The 16,059-nt window shown below is 45.9% G+C and overlaps 1 protein-coding gene across 1 annotated transcript in view; it reads left to right on the top strand.

Annotated features, from left to right (window-relative positions):
- The window catches only part of CHMP4B (charged multivesicular body protein 4B), a 54,368-nt gene extending 43,959 nt beyond the window's left edge, over positions 1-10,409 (top strand). Inside the window, exons 2-5 of the mRNA XM_055307475.1 lie at positions 5,154-5,331; positions 7,250-7,364; positions 8,404-8,530; positions 10,141-10,409. Of these exons, the coding sequence (XP_055163450.1) occupies positions 5,154-5,331; positions 7,250-7,364; positions 8,404-8,530; positions 10,141-10,205 (485 nt within the window). The 3' untranslated portion in view covers positions 10,206-10,409. The remainder of the gene's footprint in view (positions 1-5,153; positions 5,332-7,249; positions 7,365-8,403; positions 8,531-10,140) is intronic.
- Positions 10,410-16,059: the final 5,650 nt, after the last annotated feature.

Raw genomic sequence — 16,059 nt, 5'->3', positions numbered from 1 at the left:
TCCTTTAGTTTGGCCTAAGTTATATACTTCACCACTCTTCCACACGTTTTTAAGATACAGAGTGGTTTAAGTGCTATGAATATTTATGTTTACACGTATTCTTGTAGCCCAAATGGTGACCTCATGTCTAATTTCTTTTTTTTTTTTAAGGTTTTATTTATTGAGAGGGAGGTCGTGCAAACAGGAGGGGCAGAGGGAGAGAGAGAATCACAAGCAGGCTCCATCCATGCTCAGCACAGAGCCTGACACAGGGATCAATCCCATGACCCTGAGATCACGTCCTGAGCCAAAACCAAGAGTCGGATGTTTAACTGACTGAGCTACCTAGGTGCTGCTAATTTCAAGATCACGTCAGGGTGCCTGGGTGGCTTAGTTGGTTAAGCATCTGCCTTCAGCTTGGGTCATGATCTCAGGGTCCTGGAATTGAACCCTGGGTCAGACTCCCTGCTCAGTGTGGAGTCTGCTTCTCCTTCTCCCTTTGCCCCTCCCCCAGCTTGTGCTCTCACTCACTCTCTCAAATAAATAAATAAATAAAATCTTTTTTAAAAAAAATTTCAAGATTACGTTACATAGGGGCACCTGGGTGGCACAGTTGGTTAAGTTTTGGCTCAGGTCCTGATCTCAGGGTCATGAGATTGAACCCCGAGGTGGGCCCCATGCTCAGTGAGGAATCTACTTGAGACGTTCTCTCCCTCACCCTCTGTCCCTCTTACCTTAAATAAATAAATAGATCTTTAATAAAAAGATTGCTCATGAACCATGTATGAAGGGAGAAAATGAATCATGTACCCTTTCTCTTTGGAGTTCTTAACTAGCTAAGACCTACACACAGGAGTTAGATTGGGGTAAATAAATCAACTTTCCCTGCCAGGCACCATCCTGGAGAGTTTACTACATGGAGAAGACTGTGTGAACCCTGCAGGCAGGGGATGGAAACCCGAAAGGGCCAGGCTGATTACTCAGGCCCTTTTCTTCCTCCCTGAAAACATACCTTATGGTGAGAATGAAGGGAAGGGCAAGTGCTTACAAGAGTTCCTATTTTAGGGATCCCTGGGTGGCGCAGCGGTTTGGCGCCTGACTTTGGCCTGGGGAGCGATCCTGGAGACCCGGGATCGAATCCCACGTCCGGCTCCCGGGGCATGGAGCCTGCTTCTCCCTCTGCCTTTCTCTCTCTCTCTGTGTGTGTGACTATCATAAATAAATAAAAATTAAAAAAAAAAAAAGAGTTCCTATTTTATGGGCCAGGAGGGATGCAGAGAAAAAATCCTATCCAATGATTGTTTTAGCCAGTGTTTCAATGAGACATTATCATTTCTCCTTCAAGTCACAGGTACACAGGAGATAAAATATGGGTGTACCACACACGAGGAACCCTGCATAAAATACATGAAAAACTTAAAATACAGATGAAATTAGAGATTCAGTTTAATATATATGAAGCACTTTATACCAGCCATTGTACTAGATGTTGGTCTATAAACATGAATAATGTAAATATTTCATTCATGAGGTGACTCTTGCTTACCTCCCTGGTATGTTCAATTATTTGCTTCCAGATCATTTATTGCTTGGGAAGTTTTAGAAGTAATGTGGCGATCGGAGTAATATAAGATTGGCATACGAGGAGTCACTGCCAAATGAAAATGTATTAGAGGGGGACGCCTGGATGGCTCAGTGGTTGAGCATCTGCCTTTGGCTCAGGGTGTGATCCCAGAGTCGAGACTCTGGGATCAAGTCCCACGTCGGGCTCCCTGCATGGAGCCTGCTTCTCCCTCTGCCTGTGTCTCTGCCTCTCTCTCTCTCAGTCTGTGTCTCTCATGAATAAACAAATAAAATATTTTTAAAAAAAGAAAAGAAAATGTAGTAGAGGGATGCCTGGGTGGCTCAGCAGTTAAACGTCTGCCTTCAGCTCAGTGCATGATCTTGGGGTCCTGGGATTGAGTCCCACACAGGGCTCCCTGCATGGAGCCTGCTTCTCCCTTTGCCTGTGTCTCTGCCTCTCTCTCTGTATCTCTCATGAATAAATAAATAAAATCTTAAAAAAAAAAAAGAAAACGTATTATAGGAAAAGTTAAAGCAGTTCTAAAATTAACATATTAATAGAGAAATGATAAATTTGGTTTTAAAGTCAGAGTGTATGGGGAATCTAGTGGGGTTTTTTTTAAGATTTTTATTTGTTTATTCATGAGAGACACACAGAGAGAGAGAGGCAGGGACACACAGGCAGTGGGAGAAGCAGGCTCCATGCAAGGAGCCTGATGTGGGACTCGATCCCGGGACTCCAGGATCGTGCCCTGAGCTGAAGGCAGACACTTAACTGCTGAGGCACCCAGGTGTCCCCAAACCTAGTGTTAAACTATTCACAGATGACTTGCTTCTGGGTTGGGGTTTTGTATGAAGCAGAGCAGCTCCCTCTTTGTGATTTATTGAAAGTCAGCCTTTTACACAGGGTTTGGAAAAAAACCCGAGAACAAAATTTGAAAAAAAAAAGAAAAAGAACAAAAATCAGAATGTAGCTGACTATATAAAATCAAGGCTCCTGCTACACTCAGGACACTAGAAAGCAAGGCAGATGTGTCATCTCATTGTTCATTCCTGAGAACTCTTCCAGTGTCACTTGCCATCATTCTGAGCCTGTGTGGGAAAAGCAGAGACCTGAGGATTTACACAGACCAGTGGTTGAGCCCTCTCCTCTCCACATAACAGCAGTGTGACTTAGATGGGCCATTTCACCATTCTTATTCCCAGTCTCTTTGTTAGCATAGATCTGGGATCTCTTGAGCACCTGGGTGGCTAGGTCAGTTGGGCATCTGCCTTTAGCTTGGGTCATAATCCCAGGGTGCTGGGATTGAGTTCTGCGTTTGGCTCTTTTTTTTTTTTTTTAAGATTTTATTATTTATTTATTCATGAGAGACAGAGGAGAGAGAGAGAGAGAGAGAGGCACAGGCAGAGGGAGAAGCAGGCTCCATGCAGGGAGCCCGACATGGGACTCGATCCCGGGACCCCAGGATCATGCCCTGGGCCGAAGGCAGCACTAAACCGCTGAGCCACCCAGGCTGCCCTGTGTTAGGCTCCTTGCTCAGCAGGGAGCCTGCTTCTCCCTCTCCCTCTGCCTCTGCCTGCCACTCCCTCTGCTTGTACTCTTTGTGTCAAATAAATAAATAAAATGTTTAAAAGAAAAAAAAATCTGGGATCTTTGCTCCATGACTGGGTGTAGGAAGATTAAATGAGAAAGTGGATGGGACTGCCTCAGCCATTTTGCTTGTTTACCGCACAGTAGGCATTTGGACACCTTGTTCACTTTACTCGTAAACATGAGAGGCAAATTTTTTTAAAGATTTTATTTATTTAAAAAAAAGATTTTATTTATTTATTCATGAGAAACACAAAGAGAGAGGCAGAGACATAGGGAGAGGGAGAAGCAGGCTCCATGCAGAGAGCCCAATGTGGGCTCGATCTCGGGACTCCAGGATCACTCCCTGGGCTGGAGGCAGATTCTCAACCACTCAGCCACCCAGGCATCCTGGGAGGCAAATTTTTATAGGCTGGGCTATGCCATGGGTAGTGGGGGTCCCCCTGAGGCAGATCTGGGAAAGAGGCATCTGTGTGGGACATTGGCCTGAAAAGACTTGAGAATCACATGTTGATTAGGATGGATCTGAGCTGGTTTCTGTGGAAAAGCAATACTAAGGAAGGCACAAGGGAGCAACCCCTGAGCACTTACATACCAGGCTGTCTTCCCTCTGCCATCATGGTCAATGGCATGACCAAAGGACTCTAGAATCTGGTCTGTGGTGACAACCCCAGTCCCTTGCAGGATCTTACAGGCCGTATTAAACCACATGGAGGCTTTTTCTTGTGGAAATAGGGAGCTATTGAGAGTTTTTAAACAAAGGAATGACATGGTTGGATTTACCTTCCCTCATCTGTGTTCCCACAGTCTCCTTGACACTCCCCTTCAAGGCAGGATCCTGCCTTTTTCATTAAGTGGAAAGCACAACAGAATGGCAGAGCATAAACTTTGGGGTTCCACACTTGGGTTACATATCTGGTGACCTGGATGATGTAACCTCTCTGAATCTGTCTCCTCATCTGCTGATGGTCATTTCTACCTTTAAAGGATCACGTCCTGGGCCAAAGGCAGGCGCTAAACTGCTGAGCCACCCAGGGATCCCCTCTTTCTGGCTTTGATGCTCATCTAAGATGTGTACTAACGATACCTTTCGGTGCAAAGACAGTAAGGGGAAGGCACTTTGGATTGTGAGTAGAGAGATGTGCTTTTGCCTCCTGCTCTGCCACCTTGGTCAAATTGCTTATTCTGACTGGATCTAAGAACAAGATGATCTCTACAGCCTTAACATGCCAGGAAGGATAGATAGATGATGACGTTGACGTGACCAAATGTCAGACTCTAGATTTGTCCCTGGCAGGGAATTCTGTCTTTCTTTTCTATGATAGAGAATGCTACAGTAACCATCTCTGGGCATGGGGATTTTTGCTCTTGTTGAATACATTTCCAGAAGGAAATTACTGGGTCATAGGGCAGCAACACCATTATGGCTATTGCTATGTGTTGCCATATTGCTTTTCAGAATCAGTATATCAACTTAGAGTTGTCAGCTATGTGTGAGAAAGCATTTTAACCCAAACTTATCCAGTATCTGGTATAGTCATTATTATTTTTATAATTTTGTTGGCATAAAATGATACTTCAAAGCTGCTTTATAATAATTAGAAGTGCTGCTTTTGGGTGTCCACTATGTTTAAGTTGTGCTAGGTGTTTACATATATCTCATCTCCTCACAAGGAGCCTATCGGGGAAGCTGAGTAGCTCACCTAAGGTTCAAACCTAAAGCAGTAATGGCCTCAAAACACATCCTCTATCTCGGTGCCTTTCCATACTTTGATTAGTGAGGTGATGGTTACACGACATGAACTTTAGCTTGTGTGCTTTGCTGCATTTTGAAGTATGTGAATTTTGAATAGTTTTCTTAGAAAATTGAATATGCTCTTTGTGTAGAAGAGATTAACCCTGTGTTACAGTGGAAGCAACAACAGAGGTGCGTTTATTACAATTAGGGCGAAGACTCAAGTGAACTCTAGGATATTCTGGTGTCTAGGCTCTCTGAAACCCTATTTTCTCTCTCATGCAGCGGCCCTCCAGGCACTGAAGCGCAAGAAGAGGTATGAAAAGCAGCTGGCGCAGATCGATGGCACACTATCAACCATTGAGTTTCAGCGGGAAGCCCTAGAGAATGCCAATACCAACACCGAGGTGCTCAAGAACATGGGCTATGCTGCTAAGGCGATGAAGGCTGCCCATGACAACATGTATGTGGCTACCCACTTTTGGAGGGGGGGCACACTTGTGGCAGGGCAATGCTGGCCCTGGAATGCCTCAATTCCAGGGCATGGCCTTGGGCGACCCTTTGATTTATCTATTCAAACACCTGAGTTTGTTTTAATTTGCATTCTGTTTTGGAACTCCTTTTATTTTTTATTTAAAATCAATTAGCCAACATACAGTACATACTAGTTTCAGATGTAGTGTTCAATGATTCATCAGTTACTTATAACAGCCACTGCTTTTTTTTAAAATTTTTTAAGGATTGATTTATTTATTTGAGAGAGAGAGAGACATGAGTGGGGAGAGAGAGAGGGAGAAGCAGACTCCCCGCCGAGCAGGGAACCTGACATGGGGCTCAATCCCTGGATCGACCTGAGCTGAAGGCAGACACTAAACTGTCAGAGCCACCCAGGTGCCCCTAACACCCAGTGCTTTTAAAATGGGTTATGGGGGATCCCTGGGTGCCTCAGCGGTTTAGCGCCTGCCTTTGGCCCAGGGCACAATCCTGGAGTCCCAGGATCGAGTCCCGCGTCAGGCTCCCAGCGTGGAGCCTGCTTCTCCCTCTGCCTGTGTCGCTGCCCCTCTCTCTCTCTCTCTCTCTCTCTCTCTCTCTCTCTCTCTCTCTGTGAGTGTGTGTGTGTGTGTGTGTGTATCATGAATAAATAAATAAAATCTTTAAAAAAATAAGTAAAATAAAATAAAATGGGTTATGTACCCTGTTGCCTAAAGAGGCAGATCTTGGGGCTCCTGGGTGGCTCAGTTAGTTAAGCATGCAGCTCTTGATCTCAATTCAGGTCTTGATCTCAGGGTCATTGGCTTGAACCCAGTGTAGAGCCACTTAAAAAAAAGAAGAAAAAGATCTCATGGAATGGAACAATATTTCTAAGTAATTTAGGATTCTTGTGATGAGCAGAGTTTCTAGCCAGTAAAGTCTTTAGAAAGTCTTCTCACCCAGGCCTCTGATTATCATGGTAGAAGTTATGTCCCAGAGAGGGGAGGTGGATGGTCATTGGACGGAGTTTCCTAAGCTAGGTCCCTGTCTGCTCCATTTCTGTGTTCTTCTAGCACAGAGCTAAGGTGCCTAGCACAGAGCATATCTCCGTAACCCACTGCGCATGCTTTGAAGTATATGTGTATATATTAAACTGATTAATTGTGTGTTTATAAGAATGACAGTAGATAGAAAGTAATTCTGCATGTTTGCCTTTCTTTGGGGGCCTAGTGAAGGAGCCATAAGTGGATTTGAGTAGATGGGAAGGACCTTCTCAAGTGACACAACTATATTTTGTGATTTGTGATTTTATCTCTTCCTGTACAGAGTTACAGAGTTGCCCTTGAGCTTGAAGAAGAGCTATTGGCCCAGGAGTTAAAGTTCTGTAGTCTCATATGACATATTTATTACTAGCTTACATGAGAAATCATGAATGTGGCATCTAACTTTACTAATAAGCTTTATTTTCTTAGGATGTTGGACTAGATTATGCCTAAGAATACTCCATCCTTTTGATTCTGTGATTCTCTTCTAAAAAGGGGAGGAAGGGGACCTGGGGTGGCTCAGTCAGTTAAGCATCTGCCTTCAGCTCAGGTCATGATCCCAGGGTCCTGGAATTGAGCCCCACATCCCTCTCCCTGCTGAGAGGGGAGCCTGCTTCTCCCTCTACCCCTCCCCCTGCTCTCTCTCTCTCTAATAAATAAATAAAATATTTAAAAAAAATAAAAGGGGGAAGAAGATAATAAAGACAAAAAAAATAATTCCTCATAGGGAAAAAAAAATTCCTCATAGGAAATAATTAAAGAAGTAGGGCTAGGAAGCAGATTGTGTGCAATAGGGTTTCTGTTCCTGCCTCAAAGGCACTTTTTACACAGACTGTCCAGTATGACATTTGTCCATTTCATTTAAAGGGACATCGATAAAGTTGATGAATTAATGCAGGACATTGCTGACCAGCAAGAACTTGCAGAGGAGATTTCAACAGCTATTTCAAAACCTGTAGGATTTGGAGAAGAGTTTGATGAGGTGAGTGGTTTCATGCAGTTCACACAAGCCTCACAAATGACACCCGGGCCAGGCCGTCCTTTAATGTGCTGTTGCAGGCTCTGTGGCAGAATGTGTGTGGTTTAGAAATCACCAGTTTTCATCCTTCCAGAGACTGGGACTTAAATAGGGCATAGTATTAGCTCTCCCTAATTCTGGATTTTGAGAGATGGCTTTCACTCTTTGAGATAGAAGCTTAGGTTGAGTAAAGGGACCTTCATAGGGACTCTTCAGCTGGTTTAAGTCATTGATTGGTTTCAATAAATAATTAATTTACATATTTCATGGTGGACTCTGGGCTGAGAGCAGTGGCAGCTGAGGTGACCATTTTTTGGAGAACTTTATGGGATTTGCCCTTGGGCAACTGATTTGAGGTGAAGATGAAGCCCAGGAAGGAGCATTTATATCTGACCCGTGAGGGGTTCATCTGAAACTTGGCCTCCTAGCAGTTTCTACTATAGCAGTTGAGATTTTGAGTCTTTTAGGGTTTTAAATTACAATAACAGGCCCTGTTGAAGGTGTTTCATTCTGTGTTAATTTGAGTCTGCTGAAAAAAAAAGAAAAAAAAAATTTGAGTCTGCTGAAGGTCAGGTTCTCTCCACTGAACCCAATTCTTTGTGCTGATTCCTACCATAAGGCTGAGAAAACAGCCTTGTGGGTCTTATACTTGGTTCCCAGTACCAGGGTTTTCACGGTTTTAGACTGAAATTTGATGGACTAGTCAAGTTCATTTCAATTCAGCAAATATTCCTGAATATTCACTGAGTGTGCCCAGTTCTGAGATAAAGAAAGAAGAATGAAAAGATATAGTCCCTCCTCTCAAAATGCTGACAACTAGCGTAAGATACTGAATATAGACTCTAACTGCTTGATAGTGTATTATGTTCACCAGTAGAACTGTGTTTAGAGTTTGGGTCACAGAGTATGGACCTGGAGTTCTTAAGTTACCAAGAAAGAAGGACCTCTGCAGGGAGTACAATGCCCAGGAACATCCCTCTCACTCTTGTGTTTCCTTTACCAGGATGAACTCATGGCAGAATTAGAAGAACTAGAACAGGAAGAACTAGACAAGAATTTGCTGGAAATCAGTGGACCCGAAACAGTCCCTCTACCAAATGTTCCCTCTATAACCTTACCATCAAAACCCAGTGAGTACTTCTTACCCAGTCATGACATACCCCTAGTGCCATGTAGTGGGTAATCTTGAGGTTGGTTGGCCTCAGTTTGGGTCCTGAGTCTGCCCAGGATTCAGAATCACAGAAGATCTGTTTTGACGGCCACAGAGACATCATCACCTGTCTTTTCCTAGTTTCTCTATAGAAGAGTTCTTTAACCTCAGCACTATTGACACAGCCAGGTGATTCTTTGGGTTGGGGGTGGGGGTTGTTTTATGCACTAGAGATATTTACGTAGCACTCCTGGGCTCTGTCTTCCCCAAGTTGTGACAACCAAAAATGTCTCCAGATACTGCCAGATGTCCCCTGCAGGGTGTGGGGGGATCACCCCAGTTAGGAACCACTATTCCAGAATGATTTTTCCTATGTCACCAAATAAGAAAAAGTTTTAGGCCCTGGGAGAAGGTGTGAGAGTTTAATTCCAGGACCAGCTCTTGGTTCCTGTCTAATACCCTGTGCTGTGCACCCCTGTAAAAACGTGGAGCCTCAGAGGCAGCCACTGTGGGAAAGAAACATCTCTGGCTTTTTTAGATGCCTGGTTCTATCAAACTTTCATTTTCTTCTGTCTGCTCCTTCTTTCCACTTCCTTGTCATTATTTCACCCTCGGGTAGAAGTATCCCTCACCACACTTCTACTAAAGGTACCGGGGCGCCTGGGTGGCTCAGTCAGTAAACATCTGCCTTCAGCTCAGGTCATGATCCCAGGGTCCTGGGGTCGAGCCCCACGGTGGGCTCCCTGCTCAGTGGGAGCCTGCTTCTCCCTCTGCCTGCTGTGCCCCATGCTTGTTGTGCTCTCTCTCTCTCAAATGAAAAAATAAAATCTTTTTAAAAAAGAAATAAAAGGTACCAAAGTTTGATTCAGTGTGGAGAGAGAGCCTGGGGAGCAGTGTAACGAGGCTGTAGTCCTCCTAGCCTCCCATGAATCAAGAGGAAATGGCCCCTCAAGTTGAGTCAGCAGCCTATGGTGGGTTCAGGCAAAGGGGGTCCAAACACTGTTTAAGGGGCACCTGTGGGTGTGGAGAGGTGGTTCAAGCCACTTGAGGTGGGATCCCTGGGTGGCTCGGCAGTTGAGCGCCTGCCTTCGGCTCAGGATGTGATCCTGGGGACCTGGGATCGAGACCCGCTTCGGGCTCCCTGCGTGGAGCCTGCTTCTCCCTCTGCCTGTGTCTCTGCCTCTCTCTTTGTGTTTCTTGTGAATAAATAAATAATATCTTAAAAAAAAAAAGCCACTTGAGGTGAAGGGAATGCTGGCAAGGATTAGCTCTCTGGGGTTCTCCCTGATGTCCCCCTTCTCAAATGCCCTGGGACTGAAGCCTTCCCAGAATTCTGATGGGCTCTCTGTAGAATCCTTGTTTTGTCTGGCCCCGATGCGGGTGGAGGTGAGGTGCTGGGGAACGTGTGTTGCCTGTTATCTGGAGTTTTGTGTTGCAGCTTTCAGGCACAGAGAAAAGGTCTGCTGATAGCCTGGTGAGGAGGCTGGGTGCAAGGGCAGGGCTGTTTTATAGACAGCCCTGGCACCCAGCCAGATGTGTTGAGAGCACTGTAACCAGCCCTTCTAAATAGCCTTTTCTCTTTTCACACAGCCAAGAAGAAGGAAGAGGAAGAGGATGACATGAAGGAATTGGAGAACTGGGCTGGATCCATGTAACTGGTCCAGTGCGGGCTGGGCCCAGACAGACTCTGGTGGCCTGTGCAGTGGGCAGGCGTGTGCGTGTGTGGGGCAGGCAGGACATGGTGCAGGCAGGTTCCATCACTCCTGAATCCCCCTCCAAAGCAGTAGGGCCGCATCACTGCTCACTCTCTGCATAGCATGGTCTGCACCCAGCGGGATGGGGAGGGGGGAGGGGGGCGGGCGGGTGGGATGGGAGGTGCCTGCTGTTTATAATGTTGAATTTCTGTAAAATAAACTGTATTTGCAAATCCAACATTGAGCTTCTGGACTACGCTAACTCCACTGCTGAACCTCAATGGAAAGGGTCGACCGTTCACAATTGAAATGATCTGAAAATGTAGCCTCTGTCCTTTTAAGTCAGTTGACTTGTCGCACATCTCTTTGTAAGACTTGTATGGTACTGGCAGAAAAGTTTTTTAAAAGCCATAGGCTTTTCCTTGTCCTTAGCTGTAATAATGCATCTGACTTTGGTTTCCTTGAGAACTGTATTTCTGTCCATCACCTGTGTACTTGCCCTTGTGTTTACCACTCTGCCTACCCCTCACTCCTACTCCCCTGGTCTTTTTGGAGTTTGTGACACTAATTTGAAATGGATGGTGTTCTCTTGAGAGCAAGTGAGATTGTAGAGTTAAATCCCAGCTATACATTTTTCTAACATAGCTCTAAGGTCCTTGTTGCTGTTTGTGATAACTGATAGATAACTCATTGGAAACATGTGCATACATTTATATTCAGATGAAATTATGGTTTGCACTGTCTATTAAATATCTCAATTAATTTTCATACTTTGCTGTTGTGTTCAGTCAATCTGTCCTTTTCTTCGGGAGCTGACTTTTTCAAGGCTAGATGGTGTCCAGTGGAGTCTGTGGAAACATATACAAGACTTGAGCATGATGTACATCAACAATTGGAACTGAAGAACAGAGTGCATCTTACTGGAAATGTTTTTTTAAGTTCTGGAGGTCATGGATCTGTGGCCTTCGTCTTACTTGGGGACCCTGTGGGCACAGTTTAGGAATGAGTGGTTCTTATGCAGTTACAGGTCTTCCCTGGTTCTTCTCTGGCAGTGTCCATGGGACAACAGAGCCTCCACCTACTGGAAACCATGGTCTTCCTACTGACTAGGCCCACCCGGTACATTGGTTTACTGAACCGATCTGGTACATTGGTGCACTGAAGAAAATGGCCTTTCCCAGAGAGAGAAAGTATAGGGCAGTGACTAACAATCTAGGACACAAGTGGTAGTCTCAGGTCTGCTATGACTCACCCTGTGACCTTGGCGCAGCCTTTTCCACTCTCTCTACTTTTCTTTAGTCTTATACCCCCTGGAGAATCTGACGAACACTGTGGACCTTCTTCAGAAAAGTGGGTCTATGAATATTTGTTCTTAATTCTGCATGCCAATTGGCAGAATTTGAGAGGATCCTTTCTTAAATGCCCATCCCTAAACCTCTCAAGATTGAAATCACCTTGGGGTACCCGGGTGGCTCAGTCAGTTGAGCTGCCAACTCTGGATTTGGGCTCCAAGCCACTGGGCGTGGAGCCTGCTTGGGATTTTCTCTCCTTCTCCCTCTGCCCCTCTTCCCCAAAAAGGATGAAAATCACCCTGAATTCATAATGAAAACCCTGCCATTGCTCACTGGGCACGGTGGGGCAAGTTGCCAACTTTCCCTGGATCTCCTTTTCCTAGCTATGAAACAAGGAGGTGGGACCAGATCAGTGCAGGTCCTGTCTGTGAAGTTGCTGATGCCCAGTGCTTCACTCCTCATTTCTCATCTCCCCGGGCTGCCACACGCAGGATTAGGCTTGACCACCGTGGCTTGAAAACTCATGATTGTGTGGAGGTTGGGTCTGGCTATTCTCAGAAGTTCTTTCTACCTCAAGAAGAATCTAGTGGCAACACTTGCTATCAGCATCCACCGTTTCAGGTGGCAATTGGGGGGTAGCCCCTGGGCATCATTTGGTGTGGGGGATCTAGAGTGGACATTCTTAAGCTCTTCTCATCAGTTGCCTCAGAGGCTTCTCACCCCAAGTCTAGATGAGAAAAACTCACAGGCCCAACCATCCAGCTCTGGCAGGCCTGAACCCAGGTTCAGGGCAATGTCTGGGGCTTCTCTGAGAAAGAGCCGTTTATTCCTCTTACATGTGGGCCTTGTGCCAGGCTGCAGGTTGTCATGTTCAGTAATGCTCTTTCCTGTTCACAGGGTTCTCAGGCTGGAGAGAGAAGTTACAATGTCAGGATTCCTTGACTATAAGCTACAGATGATTCAATTGACTGGTATAAACAGTAAAGTCATCTACTTATCTGTTCAAAACTTACTCTACAAATATTTACTGAGCACCTGCTGTGTGCCAGGCACTGTTCAAGATGCTGCGAGTGCATGCAACAGACAAGTCCCTGCCCTTGAAGTGTTCACATTCTAATAGTCTCAGGACAAGAAGTCTTGGGTTGGTGGAAGGTGGAATGGAAGTGGTGAGGGCATCAGGGGAGTCTGGGTTGGAGACAGTGGCTCAACCTTGTCCTCAGGAACCAAGATCTTGGGACGCCTGGGTGGCTCAGGGGTTAAGCGTCTGCCTTTGGCTTAGGGCATGACCCCAGGGTCCCGGGATTGAGTTCTGCATCAGGCTCCCTGCATGGAGCCTGCTTCTCTCTCTGCCTATGTCTCTGCCTCTCTCTCTGTGTCTCTCATGAATAAATAAATAAAATCTTAAAAAAAAAAAAAAAAGACAGGATGTTTGCATCCTTCTGCTCTGCTACCCTCCATACATTAGCTTTTCCTTATTGGGCTCGCTACCCATGGTCATTAGATGGCCTTTCATCACACACCAAGGATCTAGAAGCAGGAGGATCAGCATAGCCAGATTTTCTTTCACCTTGCCCGTGTTAACAGGAGGCAAACCTTTCCCCGAAGACTCCACACAAGCTGTCCCTATATTTCATGGCCAAAACTATTGCATGGTTGTTTCTTGCTGTAAAGGAGTCTGGGAAAGCGGAGACTATATAAAAAGTTCCAATCAGTATTCTCCCCTTGGGCTGGGGGTGGAGCCTCCCTTCTCTGAGCCCATTACAGTCTTTTAGGAAGGAAGAAGAGGAGATGGTTGCTGAGTTAGGTGGCACCAAGTGTCTACCACAGAGACAGACCCTGAAAATGACAGAGATTAGCTCTACCCATTTCTTCTAAAAAGCAGGTCAGCTCATGATGTATTCCTTTCAAATCCTTCAGTCTGCATCCACCCTTGTCTCTCTCTTTTTTTTTTTTTAAGATTTTATTTATTCATTCATGAGAGGCAGAGACACAGGCAGAGGGAGAAGCAGTCTCCCTGTGTGGAGCCCGATGCAGGACTTGATCCCAGGACCCCAGGATCACGACCTGAGCCGAAGGCAGACACTCAACCACTGAGCCACCTAGGTGTCCCCTCCACCCTTCTCTTCTGTGGTTGGAAAACTAAGGTGTGTTGGAATTACCCAGGGAGCTTGTTGAAAGTTCAGCGTCCTGGGTCCCATCCCCTGAACTGGGTGGGATCTAAGAATTTGCATTTTAACAAACTCCTTGGATGATTCTGATGTAGGGGTGCTGGAGCTATACTCTGGAACACTAAGGCGGACAGGATCAAGACCTCAGAATGGTTTACATGAACCTTCCATGAGCTGGCCCCCATCTTCACTTCTCTCCACGTCTCCCCGATACCGTTAGACAGAATGTCCTGTCTCCTACAACATGTGCTGTCTGCCTCCCAGCCTTTATTTGTTTATTATTATTTTTTTACAACCCAAACAGGCTAGATTCCTTTTTTTTTTTTTAAGATTTTTATTTATTTATTCATGAGAGATACAGAGAGAGAGAGAAGCAGAATCACAGGCAGAGGCAGAAGCAGGCTCCATGAAGGGAACCTGATGTGGCACTTGATCCCGGGACTCCAGGATCACTCCCTGGGCCAAAGGCAGGTGCTAAACCACTGAGCCACCCAGGGATCCCCCTCCCAGCCTTTACACTATCACCAGGCTCCTTAGGCTTTTCGCTGTTAGTCTCCGGGCCTTCCTCTCCTGGGCACAGCCTTCCTCCTTCCTGCAGGGATTTTCTGCTTCCTCCTCTCCTTTCCGCTACCCATACTCTTGTTAGGACTCCCCACTCTTACGAGATAGTGAGGTCACCATTTCCTCACCCCTAGATCTACTTGGCACAGGTCAGATATTCAAGGATGTTTGTGGGAAAGCATGCGTCTGGTCAGAGGGGAGAGTGCTGTTGACTGGGTGTGGTGGAGGATGGGGAACTTGAGCCTGGCTTTGAGAAGGGGTGAATTGTTTATATGTGCCTGTGATGGATGGAGCATTCTAGACCAAGGGAAGCATGCCAGGGGAGACAAGAAGGCAGGGAGGCAAGGAATACCTCAGTTGGCTTTGACTGGGGGAGGAGCTTGCTCTAGAAGAGCTGTGGGGTAGGCTGGGGCCAGACTGGGATCTGGAGCATGACAGTGAATCAGACAGGGAAGGCAGGGAGACAGGCGGGGTAGGGGAAAAAAAGGAAAGAAAATCAGCTGCTCAGGCAATAGTTTTGGGGCCAGAGGAGTGGGAGGGACGAAGCTTTTTAGGCTGCCTCCCACTTCCCTCAGGAAAGTGAGGGTGACAATTATAGAAGCAGCAGCACCATGGGGTAAAACCCTGCATCTTTCAAGTGGACACTGGACAGTGGGCTGGTGTGTGGGCAGCAGCAGGCCAGGATGCAGATGCCAAGAGCACAAGGCTCTGGAGCCTGGCATACAAGGTTCAGATCCTGCCTCTGTAGCACAGGGACTGTGTGAGCCTCGGGAGGTGACTTCAGCGCCTTAGCCTGTTTCTCATCTGTAATGTGCAGGTACTAACACCCCTGTTTTCATTTTCTAGTGCAGCCATAATAAATGACCGCCAGCCAAGTGCGTTAAAACAATAGAAATCTATTCTCTCACAGTTAAGGAGGTCTGAAGTCCAAAATCAGCAGAGCCACACTGCCCTAAGAGGCCCTAGGGAGGATCCTTCCTCATCTTTTCCAGTTTCAGGTAGCTCCTAAGCATTCATTGGCTTGTAGCTACATCACTCTAGTCTGTGCCTTGGCTTCTCATGGCTCTCCTCTCTATATCTCTGTGTGTCCTTTCCTGCCTCTTATAAGGACACTCGTCATTGTTAGGGCTCACCCTAATTCAATATGATCTCTTCTCTTTTTTTAAAAAAATTATTTATCTTTAAGATTTTATTTATTTATTCATGAGAGACAGAGAGAGAGACGCAGAGACACAGGCAGAGGGAGAAGCAGGCTCCATGCAGGAGGGCATCCCCAATATGATCTCTTCTTGACCCATACTTTAATTATATCTGCATAAATCCTATTTCCAAATAAGGTCACATTGTGAGGTTCCAGGTGGACATGAATTTTGGGGGACACTATTCAACCCACTGGCTGCCTCATACAGCTGTGAGGTCATGGCCTGTAAAGCACACAGCAAGGTTTAGAGAGCTCTGCGAGGTAGAGGTGGGAAGCCCAGGTATTATAAGCCCCACTTGCTAGATGTGAAAACTGAGGCTTTAGGGAACCTTTGGGTCCCACTGCTAGTAAGTGACAGAAAGAAGCCGATGAATTTCTTGTTCCATGCAAATCATTCAACAACTATATTTTGGGTATCTTTGTGCTAGCTCATGGTTTGATAGGAAAATTAGGCCATCATCCTCTTCATCATCATTTCCACAACAGGATGAATAATCAATGTAGTGAAACCCAATGGGAAGAGGGTACCTACCCCAGGAGGGCTTGTGAGAGGAAGCCCTGTCTTAGCAAAGATTGAGGGGTGTGGAGAACTC

Source organism: Nyctereutes procyonoides, unplaced genomic scaffold, assembly GCF_905146905.1.
Source record: "Nyctereutes procyonoides isolate TBG_1078 unplaced genomic scaffold, NYPRO_anot_genome, whole genome shotgun sequence".
In the NCBI taxonomy this organism is placed as follows: domain Eukaryota; kingdom Metazoa; phylum Chordata; class Mammalia; order Carnivora; family Canidae; genus Nyctereutes; species Nyctereutes procyonoides.
Note: the sequence above shows the minus strand (reverse complement) of the source record. Positions and strands in the feature narration are given on the sequence as shown.